This window comes from Lipophrys pholis (assembly GCF_963383615.2).
Source record: "Lipophrys pholis genome assembly, chromosome: 13".
In the NCBI taxonomy this organism is placed as follows: domain Eukaryota; kingdom Metazoa; phylum Chordata; class Actinopteri; order Blenniiformes; family Blenniidae; genus Lipophrys; species Lipophrys pholis.
The window spans coordinates 20781226-20802352 of NC_137632.1; the positions used below are offsets into that span (position 1 = coordinate 20781226).

A 21127-nucleotide genomic window follows, 5' to 3' on the forward strand; every position below is an offset into this window, starting at 1 on the left:
CTCTCGCTCTGCTCTTTTGTCTAAGCAGCAACAAGGAGGAGCACCCGAAGTCGATATTTGTGCAGTGTGACAAAGGAGGCTACAGGTTAAAGGACAACGTCCAGTTCCACCTCTACATCAGCACCTCGCCCTGCGGAGACGCCCGGATCTTCTCCCCACACGAGGCCGGAGTGGAAGGTACGCCGCCGAGAGCTGCTCCGCGCCTCCTCCTCCTCCTCCTCCTCCTCCTCCTCCCGCGACTCCCGCTGGCGTGTTTTTTAATTTGGTCTCCTCTCAGCTCCGGGGATGCGGTCTCAACAACAGTTTATTTTATTTAATTAAATTTGTGGGGTTTTTCCTCTTATGCATCGTTTCATTTAATTAGAATTTGACTCCAGTGTCCAAACGCGCATTCCAGACACATTTAAACAAGGCACTTGTAATTAGAGCTTTTTGTCATTCTCTGTCTGCCTCTATCAGTCTCCCTCCCACCCAGCCCACCCACACTGTCTGTCTGATTAACCTCCCTCGTACTCTTGTCAGAGTGCTTTCCGTCGCACATGGCGGAGTGAATAGAAAACAGCCACATTCAATTAGTCACTGAATAGATGGCGCCTGTTGGTGGAAAACTTTGATAACGTAATCATAAATAATGGGCATGCTGGGTGGACGCTTGTTTTTTTGTTTTGTGTTTTCCTCCCCGTTCTCACTTTGAGACACTGTCTGTGTCTGAAATCCCCCCGTGTTTACTTCATCACGCTGTAACTTCACCCTCTGCCTTTTTTTTTTTATTGCATCCAGATTCTTACTAATGTGTCGACGCCACAGAAGCCCCATAATACAGCGGAAGAGTAGCGTTTCTTTAAATCTCACTTTAATTAGTGCATGAGGAAGTTATTCGTGACAGGATGATGTGAAGGCCCCGACACACGGTGCGATTTTTAGCCGTTCCAGATGAAAGGTAGGAGACTCGTGGCGAAATCTTTGGTCTTGGCTCTAAATCGGTGGTCCGACGTCACACGATAAAATTCAGACAGTGTCAGGTGTTTGGGGCGATCTTTGACTGCTGCTGCGACCTGTTTATTTTGACGTGTTGCGTGTTTTGGGAGGAAAATGAAAGACCATAACGGAAAATGCTACCGTGTGACCACCTGTGAATTTAAAGATTGTTAAAATCGCCGTCTTTGTTTTGAGGTGGAGACCCTAACCCTGTTCTCTGAAGTTTCACATCTTCAACCGGCGTCTCTTTCTTCCTGCGTTGTGTCGCACAGACCAAGGAGACAGACATCCCAACCGGAAAGCACGGGGCCAGCTTCGGACCAAAATCGAGTCGGGGGAAGGGACCATCCCCGTCAGGTCCAGCAACACCATCCAGACCTGGGACGGCGTGCTTCAAGGGGAGAGGCTACTCACCATGTCCTGCAGTGACAAGATTGCAAGGTAATCACTGTCGGCGCCTTGGAACATCGATCACACGCAATATTAGCAAATCAGAGTCACTTTTAAAACTGCAGGCGCCCGTCTGTGCGCGAGGGAAAACGGAACCCCCTGAGAAAGAGGGTTCTTTCCCGCTCATGGACAGGAAGAACATGCAAACTCCACGCGGGAACGTCTCAGATCCTTAATTCAAACTGTGGAGATTCTCACTGTAATGTGAGAATCAACACCGCCGTGCAGCCCTGCCCTTTAAATCATTTGATGATTTTATAAAATGTGGAAGTCTATAAAGTCGTCACAATTTTACATCGAGAAACGTTTTCCTTTAAAGTGTTGGTTTCCCTTGTTTAACTTTTTGAGGGAGTCTGCCTCTATAATGCTCCTTTCATGATTCTGATCAGTTATTTTCAACCTGATTTGTTTTTCTATTGAGGATCACATATTTTGCATTACAACTTTTTTTTATAATGTTTTATAAATGTCTAAAATATCTCTATATCAAAAAATCTCACAAATATGTCGGCTGCAAAAATTAATAATCACTAATTTATCTGCTGCAATTATTTGCAATAATTCTTTTTAAAAAATCAACACGATATCCACAAATGCAGCGTTTATAATTAAGCACCATTTTTCTTATTGTGGAAAATAATCATTTGACTGATTTTGTATTCTAATTAGTCTGGCCCAGTTAAAAACGTATATGAAATGTATTTCCTCTAACGATTCAAACTGTGGCTTTAATTAGCTGAGTTTATTGCCACTCCTGCCATATGTTTCCTTTGCTGGAGTTACTTTCCGCTCCTTGATGCTGTATCCCGGCTCCGTCGATCCACCGCGTCGCCTGAAGTGCGAGTTTTCCTCCGGCGAGAGTCGGAGACGGCTGAATTGATGGCTCCTCTGTCTCTGGGGGCCATTTTTGCAGGCACATCATTGCATCTTTAGTCCCTGTCCACATTCAAGGCAACACCATGCCTCCCCAGTGATGAACGACAAAACTTCCCCGTGGCTCCCCTCCTCCTCCTCCTCCTCCTCCTCCTCCTCCTCCTCCTCTCTTCCCCCTCCCCCTCCTCCTCCTCCTCCTCCTCCCCCTCCTCTCTTCCCTGTCCAGAGTGCTAATACTTTGCCTGAACGCACCGAGTGATTGAATGCTGACTGTGGATTGGATGAGGGACGTGTGTTCTGAGTAGCGAGCGCCGTTTGAGGCGTGTTGTTGGCCTTTTCCTGCATGTCAGCACTGCGGCTCATGATTTAGATTTCGTGCTCCTGTCCAACGTGAAGGGATCCAGGTCAGTAGAGGGCAAAATAAGGTGGAAAACCTACCGCACATTTGGACCTTTTTTTTATTTTATTTTCTTCCTTCTTTTTATGCAAGGGTTCGTCAAGATAACGGTGACACACCAGCGCACGCTTCAGGGAATGTGACATGAAAGCACAGAAAAATAACCCACTGCAGTTAAGCAATTAGAGCACTACGTCTCAGTGCCGGTGTGACAAGCCATTATGCACGACTTGTCGCTCTGCCTCCTCATGACACGGCTATTAGCCAGGTCAAACACCTGCAGCCCACCCCCCGGTGTCCTGGTGAGGGGGCTTTTAGCCGCGAGGGCTGCTATTTAATCCACCTGGTAACGTGGCACACTGTGACCATGCCCTCATCGTTCCCTCCACACGCGTTGTTTTCTGCTCCTCTCATTGTCCTCCAATTACACGGCCGGTGTTACGCCGAGTTCTGTATGATTGCTGAAAGCTGCCTCCCTCCTCACATTGTAGACGAAAAAGAAAGGCAGACCTGAATAATGACAAAATTCAAATAATGTGCTTTTGACTCAAAAGTTTCTGTGGTTAATGGTAAATAATGGCTTTATTCAGCCAGGTGTGTTACCTGAAACAAACAGAATCTCCTAAAAATATCAAATCTTACACAAATTATTAGCAATCAATTTATTTTCTGGAAACTCCAAGCAGTTGACATAAACCATGCTGCTTTTTTTTATGTCACCACAGACACTGGAACCAAATGTTTTTCCTTGTACACTTTATTTTTGTTTTATTTAATTTGCCAGGGTAAATTTAAACACATTACAGTCATGATCATTATGTTGTATTGTCCTCTGAGTCTTTCCACTTTGACTTTGCACTGAAGAAGCATTTCTATACGCCTTTAAGTTTCATGAGTTTATATAAGTTTTTTTTTCCAACTTATATTGGCATTTAAGTAGTATGTCATTGTAACTTTGAGATTAATATCATCAGTACAGCAGAGGGGGTGTAAGAATGAAAAACAATCAGATTATAAACCTATAAATAAAGTGTGAACTAATAATTAAATAAAGATGTTGATTTCAACACAAGCTTTCCGAATTAATGTAGCAAATATATTGATGGAATGTAAACAAAGCGAGACTCGACGTGTTTTCACGTGAAACGCCGTGTTAGCGGATTAGTTTCAAATAAAAAATCCAGAGACTATCACTAGTTAACAAATGCCAGGTACTGTTTTTCAAACAGTTTGGGATTGATTTTCTATCATGAAAATGCCATAATAACAAAGTGAACATATCTAATTCAACCAGATTTACAGTAAATTGATCAGTTTTCGGTTTTTTGGGGGAGTTTTCTGGCGGTCCTTAGAGAGTGTGTGTTGTGTAGACGCAGGAGGCGTGTGATTGAAGGAAGCAGCAACACGAAAAAACGTGGTGATGTTTGACAGAAAACAAAAATTGAAAGACTTTAAAAACATAACTCACCGAGTCTGTGGTTCTTTTTTTGCATTGGGGTTCATGCATGCGTCCTTCAGAGGCTATTCAGGTGTGTTTGTGTCGTAATGAAACAATATGTGGAGTTTGTGCGTGCCATCGAATGTTATGAGGCTGAGTGACTGAGGGTGTGTGTCTCTGCTTTAACCGCTTGCAGCTATGAGTTCAGAGATTTTTTTCATTTGGCCCACCCTCCCGTCTCACACGCATCCACACGGTGAATATTGCATATGGAAACAATGGGCCCTGTGTGTAGCCCGGGGTCTCCCGCTCGCGTATTTCTCATTGTTCTCGGCTCGTATTGGTAATTTCACACCCTCTCGATCTGCCTGAAGTAAAGCGGAGAATGAGAGAAGATCTTCAACAGGCTCACAAATCTATTGTTGTGTAATTTCTCCCTTAAAGGGAAAAACTTCTTTGCAGAACTAAACATCCACAAACCCAACATGAAGGCACACAATTAATTTATCCGATACAGCCATTTATCACAAGTGTAAAAAAGCATCGATCAATGAAACTAACTTTATTTGTATAACAGCTTTCATACAGCTCAAACCTAAGTTTGCAACATAACTGCATTTCTGAACATTTATGGAAGAATCACAGCGGAGCGCCACATGTTGAACCTCTCAAAGGTTCCAGAAGCTCGCCATCCTTGTTGAGTTTCCCGTGGATTCGTCACGTTCATCCTTTTCTCACCCTCATTCTGCTCCTCTATCTCTTTGTGCCCCGCCCTCTCTGTGAGGTGGGGGGGGGGGGGGGGGGGGGGGTGTCGACGCTGCTTCGCAGAGCATGTCAATGGGAAAATGACTGGCGAGAGAGGGCTAATGACGCAGCGGAGAAATACATACAAGTTTTGTGGAAAAAATGAAATTGGATCAGTCCGAGTGTACACAGCTGTAGGATTAGTGTGTGTGTGTGTGTGTGTGTGTGTGTGTGTGTGTGTGTGTGTGTGTGTGTGTGTGTGTGTGTGTGTGTGTGTGTGTGTGTGTGTGTGTGTGTGTGTGTGTGTGTGTGTGTGTGTGTGTGTGTGTGTGTGTGTGTGTGTGTGTGTGTGTGTGTGTGTTTACAGTGGCTGAGATTCAGGCTCTCTGGGGCGCTCGTTAGGCCGGTCACATTACTGCCTTCATGGTGAGGTCCTATAGATCACCTGAAGCACATTGATCACGAGCTGTCACAACTTTATGTTGATCTAAAAGATTTGGAAAAAGCGGGTTTCCTCAGAGTCGGGTCCTCCTGCTATTTAATGGGTGTTGTTAGTCTTTGTTTGAGAATAGTGACAGCTGATGTAAGCTTGCCGTGGACTCGAGCTGCGTTTCTTATTCTGTCATTTCTGACGTATTGACGGCCGGTGAAGTGAACTGAGGTTTTCGGTCGATTTTAAAACAAGCTGAAACGTTCACTGAGTAGAAAATTGTGCCCATTAATGTGCAAACTAAAGTAAGTGCTAATGTCGTCAGGGATTGCGAGAGCAGCGTGATTCGCGATGCATCGAGTTACTTGATGAAACACACGACAGCCACGTCACGTTCAATGTCACTTATATCACTTTCCTTCTAGACTCTGATGCTTTGAACTGCAGCGGTTCGACCATGACAACATGAATAGATCCGTGTGACTGGCTGGTTGGAGATTTTGCATTAGCGAGCTGAATTATCACAACAACTAAAAAAACGCTTTCCGCATTTAGCTGCAGGGGGAATATAAATGGGACAGACAGTGAGACAGAAAGTCAGCCCAATATTTGGACAAGTGGCTGACAACTAACCAATAGCCAAATTGGAGAACATTTAACAAAAGGGGATTAATTCTGCTGCCAATTAATAATCCTTGAAGTATTTCTGTGAATCAACACACTGCCGCTAAGTGTGTTTATTTAGACGTATTGATTGGTTCTTGCACCCGGAGATTATAGGTTACCCACCACAGTGAAAGTGCAAAGATGGAAATTCTGTATTAATTTCTAATCCCTGAAGCCTTTTTTTTCTTTGTGTTTAAATTTAGAAAATATTCCGTCAGAATACAAGTGAAGGGCAAAATTTAGAAATGCCTTTAAACGCAACCTTAAGCCATATAGTTAAAAATTAGAAAAAGCTGAACGTTTTGAAAACTCTTGCCGAGTTGATGCTCGATCGTTAAAAAGCGCTGAGAGTCTGAACAGCGTGGCTGTTTGGCAGCTGGAGTCTCACCTTTTCTATGTTTTTAATCCCTCATCAGGTGGAACGTGGTGGGCATCCAGGGCTCTCTGATGAGCTACTTCACAGAGCCCATCTACTTCTCCAGCATCATCCTCGGCAGCCTGTACCACGCAGACCACCTCTCCAGGGCCATGTACCAGCGCATCGCGGACATCGAGGACCTGCCCCAGCAGTTCACCCTCAACAGGCCCCTCCTCAGCGGTAAGAGCCCCCACTGTGGTGGCGGCGTACGAAAAAAATAGAACGTCAAGAGCTATAGATTGGCCACATCCATATTTTCGTGTTTTGCAAAGATCGACTGGTTAATCTCTGGCCAATCAGTCTCCAGATGTCTAAATATCAAGGAGAGGGAATTTAATCCTGAGCAGTGGACACTTCTTCACCTCGCCGGTCAGTCCGGCAGCAGCAGGAAGACAGTTATTGCTTTTCTCCTTCTGTTTGCGCTACGGTGACATTTGCCTGGTTCCTGTGGAATTTGAATAGCTTTATCAGTTTGTGTAAATTTCCAGCAAAGGCCTGACCTTTTAAAAAGGGCCGCATAAACCAGGACTCCTGTAGTGTTTTTTTCTCTTTTTTATTTAACTTTCCATTTTTAGAATCTGTGGGTGTCCTTCAGTTGTTCGGACGACTTTGTTGACAAACACGATGGAAAACTTCTCACGTTTTGTTCAACCAGTTTTCAACAATCACATTTAAATATTAACAGCAATGTTTTGTTTTTCTATCAGATAGTAGATACAAAACAATACATTTAAAGTGTGCATTGAGAAAAATGCTAGTTTGCAAAGTGAATACCAACCGCTTTACTCTCCGCCTGATAAGCATAAGATTTACAAAAAAAAAATCAAAAAAACCCTCTCGAGAACTTTCTTTTCTGTGATTTCAATATGTAATTATGAAAGGCAAATTGACAATAATGAAATTGATTTCTATTTTCTATCAGGGCCTTTCTTTGAAGAGTTTGTGTGTTCTTGCTCTGCCAGCATGAGTTCTTTCTGGGTTTGCCCCGACTTGTCAGCCGGTATTGACAGGTTGGGGAAATTCAGGTACTAAACATGAATGAATTAATGGATCCTGTGTACTTCTACCATTACAGACACACTGAATCTTTATGGAAGTTTTCTGCACAATGGCAGGTTCACCGCCTCAACTCATTATCAATGGGGATTTCATTTTGGACAGAAGTTTGACGTTGATCTGTAGATTCTTTCTGTTACCAACTGATTTTTTTATATATATTTTTTAATGTTTCCGGTTGACTCATTTTTCAAGGAGAATCTATTTCAGGGGTCTTTAACATGCACTTCATGATCCAGGCAAAGATCTTCATGGTTATTCACTTTGGATGTAAGAAGGCTTTGTGGATGATGAAGACCTGAGGCAAACACTATCATCCCACAGGTATCAGTGGGTTTGTGAGAACATGTTTACCATAATATAGAAATCAAACAGAGGTGTAGTACCAACAGATATGCTGGTGAGTCAATGATGAATTCATAGCCTTCTTACTTCACTGTTTCGGGGCTGCTCTTTACCAAGTGATAACGTCTAAACAAATTAGAATCAACCATAAGAAAGCCAGGCAGTAACAGATCAATCCTAAGCAGGCTTCAGCGGGGTTTCATTTCAATCGCTCTATCACAAAAGCAAGGTCTCAGGCAGTGCTGAGCAGGAAGCACTGACAGAATATAAATGTAAATCAGAGAGTGTATTGATGGAATAAATGAACTCTTACCCAGTCAGAGCACTCGTCCAGTTCCTCGGAGACGGTCACAAGGACGCCCGTCAACAACAGCTCAACAAATACAAAGAGGATTTTTCAGGAAATGACATTGTCATCAGTGAATGTGGTTGTCTAGATTGTGCGGGCTCGTTATGAACAAACAAGTGAGGAAATGAAATTATTTTTCCCGATTGTTCTGCATCCACTTGAGGAGTGAAAACCAACCCGGCCTGATGTGTTTAGACGTGGGGGTGATTGACCTGTAGGTTTTATCTTTAAATGATTTAACTATCATCTCAACCATTATAGAAGGACATAATAACACCTCGAAGAGTGAAGCTATCTACCCCTGATTCAGTTAATGGGGGAAGTCAGAGCGAGACGATTAAAAACACTCCCCTACAAAAGTGAAGCCAAAATGTCTTTGAGAGGAGCGCGGCTGCATTCATCTGGTGATATCTCATTTGCAACCAAAATCCATCGGTCAAGCCCGGTAAGCTTTGGCCACAAGGTTCCAACCCAACATCCCTGTAGCAATATCTTTCTAATTTATCATCATTACAATATCAACAACGATATCACAACAATATCATTGATGGAGCCTTACTGCACTAGATTGTGTTGACAATAGAGACTTAACTCTTTTCATTGAAGAAGGTAGATGTGATTCTCTTGTGCCCAGTCATATTCCAACCCTCTAGAAATGATGAGTAAACGTTTGTGTCCCCCCCCCCGTTGACCAAAAACAGCTCCACTAACCTGCTCACTGCTGTTGTCTGCGGTTCAAAATGTCACCGGGACGAGACCACAGCGCCTCTGTGGCAAGTACATGTTGACTGTAATGTGTTACGACGCCATGACCCTTAATCCTCACTGAGAAGTCACACACAGTCACCAGCAAGCCATTAACAGCCTGCCCTGTGCTGCTTTAATTCAATACCTCCCGCCTGTTTCTGTCCCCGGTGCGACTGAAATACCACCAGAGGAAGCAAAGCAAATTTCAAGGTGAAGAAAATACCAAACCTGTTGACTTGCGGCCATGAAATCGGGACAGTGGCAAACAGGCGGGTGGAGCGAGCGACAATGTGGTCGCTTCGTGTGGATCCTCGGGGGGGGGGGGGATGACATGGGGCGTCATATCACAGAGCCCCCCCACCCCCTCCCACTGGGGCACCTCCTCTCTGGTTGCTCTGTAAAGGGTGGAGAAAGGAGGATAATAGGAGGGGGTTATTAACCTTTTCCGCTTTAGAGAGTTTTTAGCGGTGAAGAGCTGTGGCGTTAGAGCAGTGAGGATTTCATCCCTTTTAAATCATCTTCTGCCACAAGGGCTGCCAAATGGAACCGAGGAGCTTAACACACACACACACACACACACACACACACACACACACGTAGACACACACACACACACACAGACGTAGACACACACACACACAGAAGACACTGCGATTTATGACATCCATATATCTCCCATTTATGCTTGAGATACAGCGGAGGCCGAAGCCCCCGCTGTCTCCCGGAGGAGAACAAGCTCTGTCCTCAGAGTCACCCGGGGTGCATGGAAACATCTGAGTTGAAACAAAACAAACCCAAAACGATTGTTGGGTTTAAAGATATTGCCACGGGGGGAGCAGCTGTCATCGGAAAGAGTATGCTGACATGTTCGGATTGTCTGAGAGATGGTCGCGGTGGGGTGGACCGGGGCACCACTGTGCAGCCAGTGAGGAGATAATTATCTTGCAGCACTTTTTACGCTTCAAGGCCTGCAGACATTTGTTCTTTTTTTTTTTTTAAATGCTCTGGGGCTTTTATTATGTTTGGGGAAGATTTCCCCACTCTGGACCGTTGCTGGTGAAAGAAAACATGTCTCTCTGTCTTAATCATAGACTGCGTAAAGAGATGGATGGCATGACGGACAGTGAAGGCGAAGACTCTCGGCCGCCCTCTGGCGGTCGCTTGTTGAAGTATACTGTACATATCTGGCCCGCCTAAAGAGCAGATTAAAACAGTCAAAGCTCCCGAGAGATGTATCATCCAGTGTTGATCTATAAAACCAGGATAATGATGCATTCATGACGAGCAGGTTGGAAAAATCCCAGTTGGGAAACTATTCACTGGTAAGTGGGAAGTATTAGAGACACATACCTTTTACTTCTGAGGTAATCTGGTGAACACAGGTGGAAGTTGTCTATCTTTCGTACATATATTGCTAGTTAACAGAATCAGCTGTATTTCTACCAATGATATTTACTCTACGACCATCTTTTTTGGTAATGCTGATGTTTTAGCTCCAAATTTTGGGAAGATTGGGAAATTCTACCTCCACAAGTGTGCATATGACCTCGGTGTGCTGCTCACATTTTGACTCCTGGCGATTCTCGTTGCAGGTATAAGCAACGCCGAAGCCAGGCAGCCGGGCAAGGCTCCGAATTTCAGCGTGAACTGGACGGTGGGCGACCAGGCCCTGGAGGTGATCAATGCAACCACAGGCAAGGACGACATGGGCCGCGCTTCACGCCTCTGCAAACACGCCCTCTACAGCCGCTGGGTGCGCCTACACTCCAAGGTAAACGGAGCACAATGCGAAACAATGTTTCTACAACCGCCACAGTTTTATTGATCTTAAACAAAACCTGTTGTTGGAGGAACTTTTCTTTCTTTATTTTTTTTTTTCATCTTCCAGTTCCTGCTTCTCCTTGGTTGGCCACAGTTAGACCTCATTTTGTGAGGAAACTCAGGAAAATGAGCTGACGCTGATAAAACCTCATATATATATATATATATATATTTATTTATTTTTAATTTTTTTATTTTTTTCACTGAATTCTACAAGACTTCACCCAGCAATATTTTGGTCAGGGGCTATAAATTAGCAGAAATTAAAGTTTGCTCAGACACTGAAGTGAATCGGCCACAAATTGTGCTTCTATCAGTAATTCCATGCAGTGGTGCAGTGGATAGTACTGCAGATTTAGTGAAAGTATGTTCTCATTTTCATCAGTAATCTGTTGCTGTTCACTGTTTATTGTATTTTGACACATGATTACCTTTCTTTGTTTCTTCATCGCATTATCAACTTCGGTTTCTGCCGCTCTGTTTCCGTGTTCTGCTTCATATTACATATTCATATTTATATCACAGTCTTCAGTTTAAATTCCGCTGTGTCGCTTTTTCAATCTTCCAACATTTTGCTTCCCAGTCAAACGGTGGTACAGTGACGGCGTTCTGTTGTCATACAGTGACATCTAGTGGTCCTGGATGATATGAAACTGTGTATTTTAATATATAAGTCGCACTGTAATACGAGTCCCATGAACAGCCAAGCAACTAAAAAAATGTCTGATATAATCAGAAAAATATGGTAAATGATGAACAGACTTGTGTGATGATGTCGTGTATGTTACGATCGAGGGACTTGGTTGGAACAACACGTCAGGGAATTATTTATTTATTTATTTTTTATCTGTCAGGCTTTGTTTTGGAAAATGTGCGCAAATTCAGTTCTTTATTGCTCTTGTGTGTTTTTGAGTCTGATGGTGACCTTGTCTTGCTTTGTGTCTCCCTCTCCCAGCTGTCGTCCATCCTTCGGATCAAAATGCTGAAGCCCAGCTCGTACCACGAAGCCAAGCAGGCAGCCACAGAGTACCACTCCGCCAAGCAGGCGCTCATCAAGGCCTTCCACAAGGCCGGCCTCGGGGCTTGGGTCAAAAAGCCCATCGAGCAAGACCAGTTCACCCTCGGCTCCTGAGGGGCCGGGGGGGCTTCCCTCACCACCCGCTCCCGTGTCCCTCCCCTCCCTCCCTGCCTCCCGAACCCAGGCCTGAAAGCAGGAGAGACCCCTCCCCCTTCCCGTCGACCACCAGACACTTAACTTCCGTCCCACGTGTCCACACGCACGTGCACTTTGTACTCGTGAATCAAAGCGTGCGTCGTCTCACACACCATCACCACAGCTCATCGTTCTCATTCCTCCCGAGGACCTCGGGCCTCGTGTCTTTCTCTCATCGTGTTGGTTTTTCTTATGATTTTACCGGATGGACATTCCCATCCGCTCGTTTTCTGTTTTATAACTGGAATCCATGCTCGCTTTCACGTTCTGTTTTTAGATTTTCTTTTACCTGCCTCCACTCAGTAGTTCATGTTTCCCAGAGAAAATCCTGTTGTTGATGCTGTAGATGTGGGAGTCCAAATTGTAGTTTTGTCCTCTTGATCAATGAGTGTAGCCAGTTTAGGGTGAAATGTAGCCTAGGAGCAGAATCTTTAACTGAAACGACAACATGTATGGACCTAAAGAAAATATACACATATGTACTTGCTAAAATTTAACAAACTATGATGACCTTTAATTTAAATGATGTTTAAATATTCAGGATGTAAATCTAGTGCTGAAAAGAAAACTAGTTCTGACATTGACTGTGTGTGATTTGGTCCGTTCCTTAGAAGAGACTGTGTTTTTTTAGCCCCTGTATTAAAGAAAAAAATGTGACACAAAAAAAAAGAAACATTGTCGCCCTGTTTGATTCACTGGCTGGGATTTAACACGGCAGGTGTGACAGCAGGTTAGCATGCTTTTCTTTTTTAATGTCTCATCCATCCGTCCTTCCTTCCTTCCTTCCTTCCATTTGTCCCTCTTGTTTCTTTCTGTGTTCCTCTCCTTCCATACTGGGACAGTGGGAGGCGGGTGGGCGGGGTCTTGCTGACTCCTCCCCCTCTCGCCTGGGTCATGTGGACAAGCTCCAGGAGGCGCTGCACGTTGTATTTTCCCCCCTTGTTCTTTTTCTTTTCTTTTCTTTTTTCTTTTTTTCCTCGATCTAAGCCATGGCTTTGCATGGAAACTGAACTAGAGAGGCCTGCAGAGCAGATAACATGCGATGGGGAGCCGTCAGTGAATGATTCTGAATGAATGCCAGCATCTTCCTCCACAGGCAGCTTTGAATCTTTGTCTCTATTTTCTAGATTTTTCTCGTGATGGATCGTTTGCTTGTTCTTGTTTTGTTTGGGGGGATTTTTTTGGTTTGGGGGCGGGGGGGTTATTGTCCTCCAAGATCATGCATTTTAGGGATGACACTGCAGTGATATTGTAGGAGACCCTCAGATCTTGTCGTCATGTCACACTGTCAAATTCACCGGGTGCCACCTGATGCCAGTCTGTAGTGATTGTTTCCAGATGCAACGTCCCCCCCCCCCCCCACCACCCAGACAAACTGTGTGCTGACATGCAATCCCCCCCAACACTCCATCCTCGCATGACAACCCCCCAACAATGGTAGATCCACAGCCAAACGTCCCACGCTGTGATGTAACATCCATTCCTCTTTTTCTAATGCGGTTCCTGGGGGTCCTCACACATCCGGTCGATTCCTTCTTCCAGCTCGAGGGGCAACAAAAACAATGAGTGTGTGTGTGTGTGTGTTATATTTAATGTGTGTGCTCAGGTGTCCTTTAAGCATACTCTTGTCAGACTTCCACCAAAGATGATGATGTCCATGTGTATGCGTCCGTGTGTGATTGTGCTCCGGTAATCTTTCTTTATTTTGATATCTCATGCTTTCTATCAGCATTAACCCTTTACTGTCTGCTTTTCTTTTCTTTTTTTTCTTTTTTTGTACAGCAACAATGTACTCACTTCAATGTGGGGGGGAGAGGGAGAGAAATCCTTCTTTAGACCACCCTTAGGTGTGTGCGTGTGCGTGCAGTAGCTTGGTGTGAATAAGGGAGGACTAAAACAGAAAAAGCTTAATTCCTCCCATGAAAGCAGGTCTATTGATACATGTCGGTGTGTTTTTTAGTTTGCGGTTCCACGACATGCTTCGCCCCCTTCCCTTGTTTTCAAAAGAGGATTATGCACTGAAATGTGCCTCAGCTAAAAGTGGCATCCACCAGCTGACACGTGCGATGTCTTATGTCCACTTTCCACTTCTCTTTTATTAGATTTGAGTCTGTGATGCGGAGGTTCTCAAAGTGTTTGGGAGGAGGGGCTTCAGGAGATAAATGGGGGTCAGGGGAAAAAAGTTTTTTTTCCCAGCAGGTTTTATATATATATATATATATATATATATATATATATATATATATATATATGGGTTTTTTTATTCTAAGAACTCCTCCTGCGATTTTCTGTTACTGAATTTGCTGTAAGTATAATGGAGATGCATTAAAACAACAGCAGCAAAAGGCTAAATACAAATACTTATAAAATACTGTATTTCAAAAGCCTCTAACCAGCACAAAAAGAGCTTTTAATTGATGCTGGAAGTCAAGAGCCTTTAATATTATTATTTTGTAATGTAACAAGATAACAAAATCCTGCATTTCACTCCATAACTCTCACTTGGCACAAGAGTCAGGTGGGCTGGAGGGATGCACTGTGGTTTAACCCTTTATAGGACATTTAAATAAAAAAAAGAAACTTTAGAGAATGAAAAGTAAATTTCATCGCTCACATTTTATGGAAAGATGATTTAGTTTTATTTACGACTGTGCTTCTTTAAAGGCAGTAAAGATGCCATCATGTCATTATTATGTGATAAAATCAGTTATCAAGTGCACAATGGACCCAATGCTCACTTATTAGAGCAGAGAACAAGTAGAGCCAAACAATTTGATGTGATTTTCACAAAGAAATGTTGCAGGCATGGGCAACATGCGACCCCCAGTTGCCTTCTCTGTGGCCCCTGGAGTGTTTATGCGAGGAAAAAGGTCAATAAACTACACCTGAACCTGATGTCATTCGCTAATATGTCAAATGAAGTGACACTTTAGGGTCATTTTATTTGAGTAAGCGTATTTTGCAGCCATTCAGTTAGCTCTTGATTCTCGTGTGGTACAATCTGTGGCTCTCACCGCTGTCAGTCTCCAAACGTGGTGTCTTTCCTCACGATGGTCAGGGGGCTCGTCCTGCCTCACTTTGAGAAGCTCTGCTGTAGCAGTGAAGCAGTGAAGGGAAATCTTCCAGAGTGGACTCCAAAAAAAAAAGAAAAAGATAGTTACAACAAAAACAGTGTGATCCTCTGACAACCACCCCCAGAACCAAAGTGACAAGCAATACTCCTGATGTCTCCTTTAACGTCACAGACAGGAGTCAGAATGAAGTGTCCTCCCCCCGTTTGCTCCTCCTCCTCCACTCGTCTCTCTTCTTCTTCTCTCCACAAAGCTGTCTGAGGAGTTTTTACTTTTTTTGTATATTCCCCCTAAAGACTGCCTGCTTTAACCAGTTTTGTTTGTTTTGGGGTTGTTTTTTTTTTGGTTGTTTATTTTTTGACTGCACTAAAGATGTCAACAGATGATGTCATGATGATTTTAAAGAAAAAAAAAGAAAGAAAAAAAAAGCCGTCCCCGGATGGATGGAACTATCTCACAGCAAGAACTGAACTGCTTCTGCTTAAAAAAAAACAAAAAAAACAACAAAACCCTTTGTGTACCCGCTATGATGGTCAGTGCACCCCTCCCATCCCTCCAGCTGCTGTCCGTGGGGGGATCGATCTCTCTCTCTCTCTCTCTCTCTCTCTTTCTCTCTCTCTCTCTCCTCCTCCTCCTCTCTCTTTCTCTCTCTCTCTCTATCCAGTGTGTGACATCCTCCCACCGACAAGAACAAATTAAAAAAAAGAAAAACACAACCTTTGCATGTACTACCAACACTGAAGCTGCACCTAGCATGATGACAAACTTTTAAAAAGACTCGTGTAGAGAAAAAAAAAGTTACAAACTAATGATAGATATATAAAATGAATAAAAACAATAAAAGAGTTCTTAGTTTACTTTTGCACATTGTCGGGTTTCTTTCTTAACATGTTTGAGTGTTGCTTTCGGTGTATGAGTGTGTGTCTGCATCCTGCGGGAGAAGAAAGCAGAGAAGGCTGTCGTCGTTCACTATTGTTCTCAACAAGAAAGAAAGCGATCTCGATAGAGCCTTCTTTTTAATAGGGGAAAAAAAAAACAATAAGACTACCAGATACCTATTTTCCTTCAGTCAGAAAGGCAGGATATGCATTTTATCTGAGTTGTTCAAACATCCAACCAAACCACGGCAACTAACACACAGGAAACCATCTGTAAATGAAACCCGGGACTTTCTTTAGTACCAATATACACGCATCGTAAAACAAAACTTTGAATTTCACCTCTGCCTTGTGCGGCTTAAGTCAAGCTACACCAGTGGTGCGATCATGTCGAGCTGCTAGATGAGCATTTCCTTAATTTATTCTCTCCATTGTTTTAGTATGTAAAGCAGACATCAGTGAGGCTGGTGAAGTGAGAGGATGAACTCTTACAGGCTTTTTTTTTCTTCTTTTTTTTAACCAAACTGAAGAAAAACAGCAATCAATCTTTCAGAACTGCTCTCCGGTCATCGACGTCCAACGTGCAGGCGACCAGAAGACTTTATGATGATAGCTTCAGAGGTTCCACCACCTGAAAACTCCTTGAAAAGAAGTTACAAGACAAAGTTTTACAGACTACTGACACAAAAATCGGCCTCCTTCAACATGATGGAGGAGAAAACAGGAACAGCTGGCTCCGTTCTGGCTCGGGCATGTTTGGCTGCCAGTGGAACTGGCACATTGACATTTATTGATGATTTCACTGCCGACGGGAGCAAGAGGATGAATGCAGAGGCGAGGAGGTGGATTCTCTGTACTCGGATTCAGGCAAACACAACTCCACCTTATTGGCGTTTCTACATTTAGCAGGAAAGAAATGAAGATAAACAAAAGCAAAGTAGCACAAAAGCTTTTGAAATGTCCTCAGATGTCCAAGTCGGGCGCCTGATTTTAATGAGATTAAGAGTTGAAGGATGTTTAACCCTTTTTTGGGGGGCACATGCTGATATTCTTGGTTGTAAAGTAGTCTTCCCACATCGTACTGTTCTGCAGTAACATGCAGTACATGCAAAAATGTTTACTCTCATTATCTCATATTATATGCATTGGCTGTCTGGACTTCCTGTCTTTTGTAGGCTTTATTATAATTGAATACAGTGTCACGGTTTTCTTCATGTTCTCAGACAAAAGCATCATTCAGGTGATTGAAAGTAAGAAACAAAGAGCCAGACGAGAGTTATTGTTAATATGAGAAGTATAAAGCAGAGGAGCCGTGAGATAATCGGTTTTCTTCATGTATTCTGGAGGTGAACAGAAAAACAAGCCGAGTTATTTGGATGCAGTGATGTGCAACTTACTGGAAATTAATAAATACAGTTGCTTCTTTAAAAAGTGGTAGGATTAGTTTTCAAGAATTTATTCAAATAATTCAATTCAGCTGAAGTGACATCAGTTAGTTGGAGGAAGATGCTCCATCATCTGAATGTTAGAAACTGATTTATGAACAACAGACGCAGCATCAAAATGGCTGAAATAAGCTACCAACATGCTGAACTGTGTTAATGCTCATGATGCCAAGACTCGATCATCATACGATATCGTAGTACTCATAATCATGTTGTCCTCCTCCAGTCAACAGGACTGCAGTGAAATAGTGACCACTGCTTTTCCTTGAACACATTTGCTTCTGCTAATGTCACTGTCAGCAGTTGTTTAGTAATGGAGTTCTCTGTGGTTCTGTTTTGGAACCCTTCTTGTTTACTTTTTTTTAAATAACCGTAGTGACCTGCAAAATTCACAAAGTGTAAAGTTCCATCTTTATACCAATGACACTGTAATTGATTCTATTGACTCCTCTGTTAATCAAGCTCTTGATGAACTTGAGACTGCAAAAGCACAAGATTTTGATTTGACAAATGTTTGTTCTCATGAGACTGAGCGTAAAAACATTATGGCTCCAAAAGGAGGAAGAACAATGGAAAAAACTGTCATCTAAAAGCAAAGCCTCTTTAAAAACTGACATGAGAAAATAAATTCTGGGGACATCATTTACATCATATTTACATCAGAACAAACTGCAAAAATCACTTTTTGTGTTGTTTTAATTTTTGTTTAGTTTTTTCTGTTTGCTCTTTTATATTGCACCAGTCTCTCTCAAAAAATAAAGACTCAGTGGGATGTCCTATAGTAAAATAAAACAAACATTAAATAAAATAAATAAAGATATGTTAAAGGGGTCATATTATGCAAAATTCACTTTATAGTTGTTTTCAACAAGACCCATGTGAAAGTGTTAAAGAGCTGTATAATCTGACCCCTTTAAGTGAGCAGAACACGGAGAGACAGAAGTACTGCAAATCAACAGATGTTTTTATGTATCACAAAAGTCACTGAAACCTCAGTAATTCTTACTCAAATTATTTTTGCTCTTTGGAAAACATCAGAGCTATGACAAAGGAAAAATTATTCTACAGAAGAAGTCTAATTTAGCGTTTGGAGTTAATATTTCCTCCTTAGTCCAACAAGATCACATTATTTATCACAGTTTATCACTTTTTAGTACACATACGCAGTACAATAATGTCCTATAAGGCCCTTCTGAAATGATTAAGTTTAGCAGTAGCAGTGATGCTCTATAATAAGTGAGGGGCTTGTTGAGTGAAAGTTTTGTGCCGTCGGTTTGTGTGTGAGGGCAGATTAGAAAGACAGAAACGTCTCCTGGTTTTAATCTTCAGCTCACACAGGAAGTTGGAGGCGGGCCGTCCACTTTTCTGAGTGTTTACAGTAGCTGAAGGGCCACCAAGCTGTGACTGATGTGTGTTGAGCTGAGGAATACGAAATAAGATGTCCCCAAAGATAATCTCCCAGTCTGATTTTTATAAGCACTATCCATTTTTACTTAACCTACTATCACTGCGCAGCGTACTGAGCAGTACAACCCTCCAGCAATCCACGAATTCAAGTCCGCAAAGAAAATTCATAGAGAGCGTTGGTTCAATAGACGATTCTCTTCAAACGGGTTTGTTTGTGTGCAGCGTCCCGGCAGATACTGCCATCAGATCAATAATAAATCACACGTCATTGCTTTAAACATTGCGCCCCCCCACCACCACCGCGCGCTCATAACATGATGAAAGCTGCGGCAGTAGATCCAAGCGGCCATGACAGGTGAATGCTTCCTGGACCAAAAGCATGTCGGAGACTCTCTGCTCCTTAATAATGCAGAAACCCATCTGCCGAGTCTGAGCTGCTGTTTACACACACACACACACACACACACACACACACACACACACACACACACACACACACACACACACACACACACACACACACACACACACACACACACACACACACACACACACAGACAAGAATATAAGCACATCTATCAATTGGAATACAAGAGCAACACGTTAAAGAGCTGTTTCCTTTCTGCCAGCAGCAGTACACACATCACATGTGCTGTGCTTAAAGTTTCATCTCACATATTTTTCTTTCAGCGGCAGAAGTAGAGAGCGAGTGGAGGAGCTCTGCTGCGTTTATGTGCCCAGAATTCAATCCGATACAATCGGCTCATGTGCCAGTTATACAACTATTGATTTAGAGACAGAAGAGTGATTGAAACAACCACAAATAGAGCTAAATGGCCACAAAAGGACACGAGACGATCATAAAGAACTGCGAGAAGGTACCAGAAAACACAAAATAACCACAAAGAGATGCAAGATGGTAACAGAAAGATCTGAAACAAATACAAATAGATAAACAATGTCCTTAAAAACAGAAAAGAAATGGGTTAAACTATTCTAGAATAGAATTGAAATTGAAACTAAAAGATGCAAAAGGGTGTAAAAATTGAAAAACATTACTAACAATGCCAAAGAGTGGAAATATTCCCACAAAATAAAATGGCAATAAAGACAGAAAACAATGGCCACAAGAATACATAAAACATACTGCACACATTGATATGAAAACTTGATAAAAAACATCTCTAAAAACAACAGGAGATGCAAAAGTATGGTGTACAAAAGGGATATTAAAAACAAAAATAGACAATAAACAGGTATAAAATGACCACAGGAAAAAAAAAATCCAAGAGAGACAAAGATAACTTCAAAAAAGAGTTGAACACAAGTGACAAAAAGTGATGGCAATAAAATGCAAGAAGACGATAAACAAGTGAAAAATAGCAACAACAAAAATGACCACAGAGAAAGAAAAATACTAACGACACACAATGCTGCAAAGCAGGTAAATCAATAACTAAAGATGCAAAATGACCACAAAAACAGAGTTAACTTGGAGGTGTAGTAGACTCCTACTGGAACCATCACTGTGGGGCAGACGGCGATCCTGCTTCAGTGCTTGTCATGTATTTAGATTATGTCCCAAATTAAGACTTTACCAGGAGTCCTGCCACTGCAGGAAATTTAGACTGCTTTTAATCTCCAACAACACGCTCATTTGAACAGGAGCCACCTTAAACTCTGATGCGGACCTGAAGCGCGCCTCAAAGCGTGGCTGGTACAGTAGAGGCTGGCGAGGCAGCTCAGCCCCGTGGTGCAGTGTGAGTGTGAGAGAGAGGGCAGCAGCTTGTGCCCCTGAGAGAAATGACAAATCATTAGCTCTGGTCCAGGGGTAAATGGGAGCCACACTCTTCCAAGGCCCACATTTCCATTTCAATTTTCTGCTCAACAGAGTTGATGTATGTGGCGAATCACATGGCAAGACCAGTCCCCACCTCGGCCCGCTCCAGCCTCCTCTTATTCACTGGTGAGAGTGCGTCTGTGACCTTGTGTGTGTGTGTGTGTGTGTGTGTGTGTGTGTGTGTGTGTGTGTGTGTGTGTGTGTGTGTGTGTGTGTGTGTGTCACAGAAACCAAAGAAAACAGACTTGTGAAGAGACAGACGAGCTTCTACCTGAGGAATGAAATCGATCAGTCTGTCGAGCGTCTCCGTGTTTCATAATCTGAACACACTATGAAAGAAGCATGCGGTGTGTGTGTGTGTGTGTGTGTGTGTGTGTGTGTGTGTGTGTGTGTGTGTGTGTGTGTGTGTGTGTGTGTGTGTGTGTGTGTGTGTGTGTGTGTGTGTGTGTGTGTGTGTGTGTGTGTGTTGAGTCTCAGCTCTGCATCGGCAGTAATTCAGGTGGCGATGACAATAAACAGACATGCAAACATGAGATCTGCTCTCAGAAACAATGTGATTGG

At 42.9% G+C, this 21127-nt stretch overlaps 1 protein-coding gene across 3 annotated transcripts in view; it reads left to right on the forward strand.

Annotated features, from left to right (window-relative positions):
* Nucleotides 1–12585, forward strand: part of adarb1b (adenosine deaminase RNA specific B1b) — a 136409-nt gene extending 123824 nt beyond the window's left edge. For all 3 annotated transcript variants that reach the window (XM_080479105.1, XM_080479106.1, XM_080479104.1), the window contains 5 exons: nt 29–177; nt 1251–1419; nt 6393–6574; nt 10484–10662; nt 11668–12585. In XM_080479105.1, coding sequence (XP_080335231.1) covers nt 29–177; nt 1251–1419; nt 6393–6574; nt 10484–10662; nt 11668–11844 — 856 coding nt within the window. In that variant the 3' untranslated portion in view covers nt 11845–12585. The remainder of the gene's footprint in view (nt 1–28; nt 178–1250; nt 1420–6392; nt 6575–10483; nt 10663–11667) is intronic.
* Nucleotides 12586–21127: the final 8542 nt, after the last annotated feature.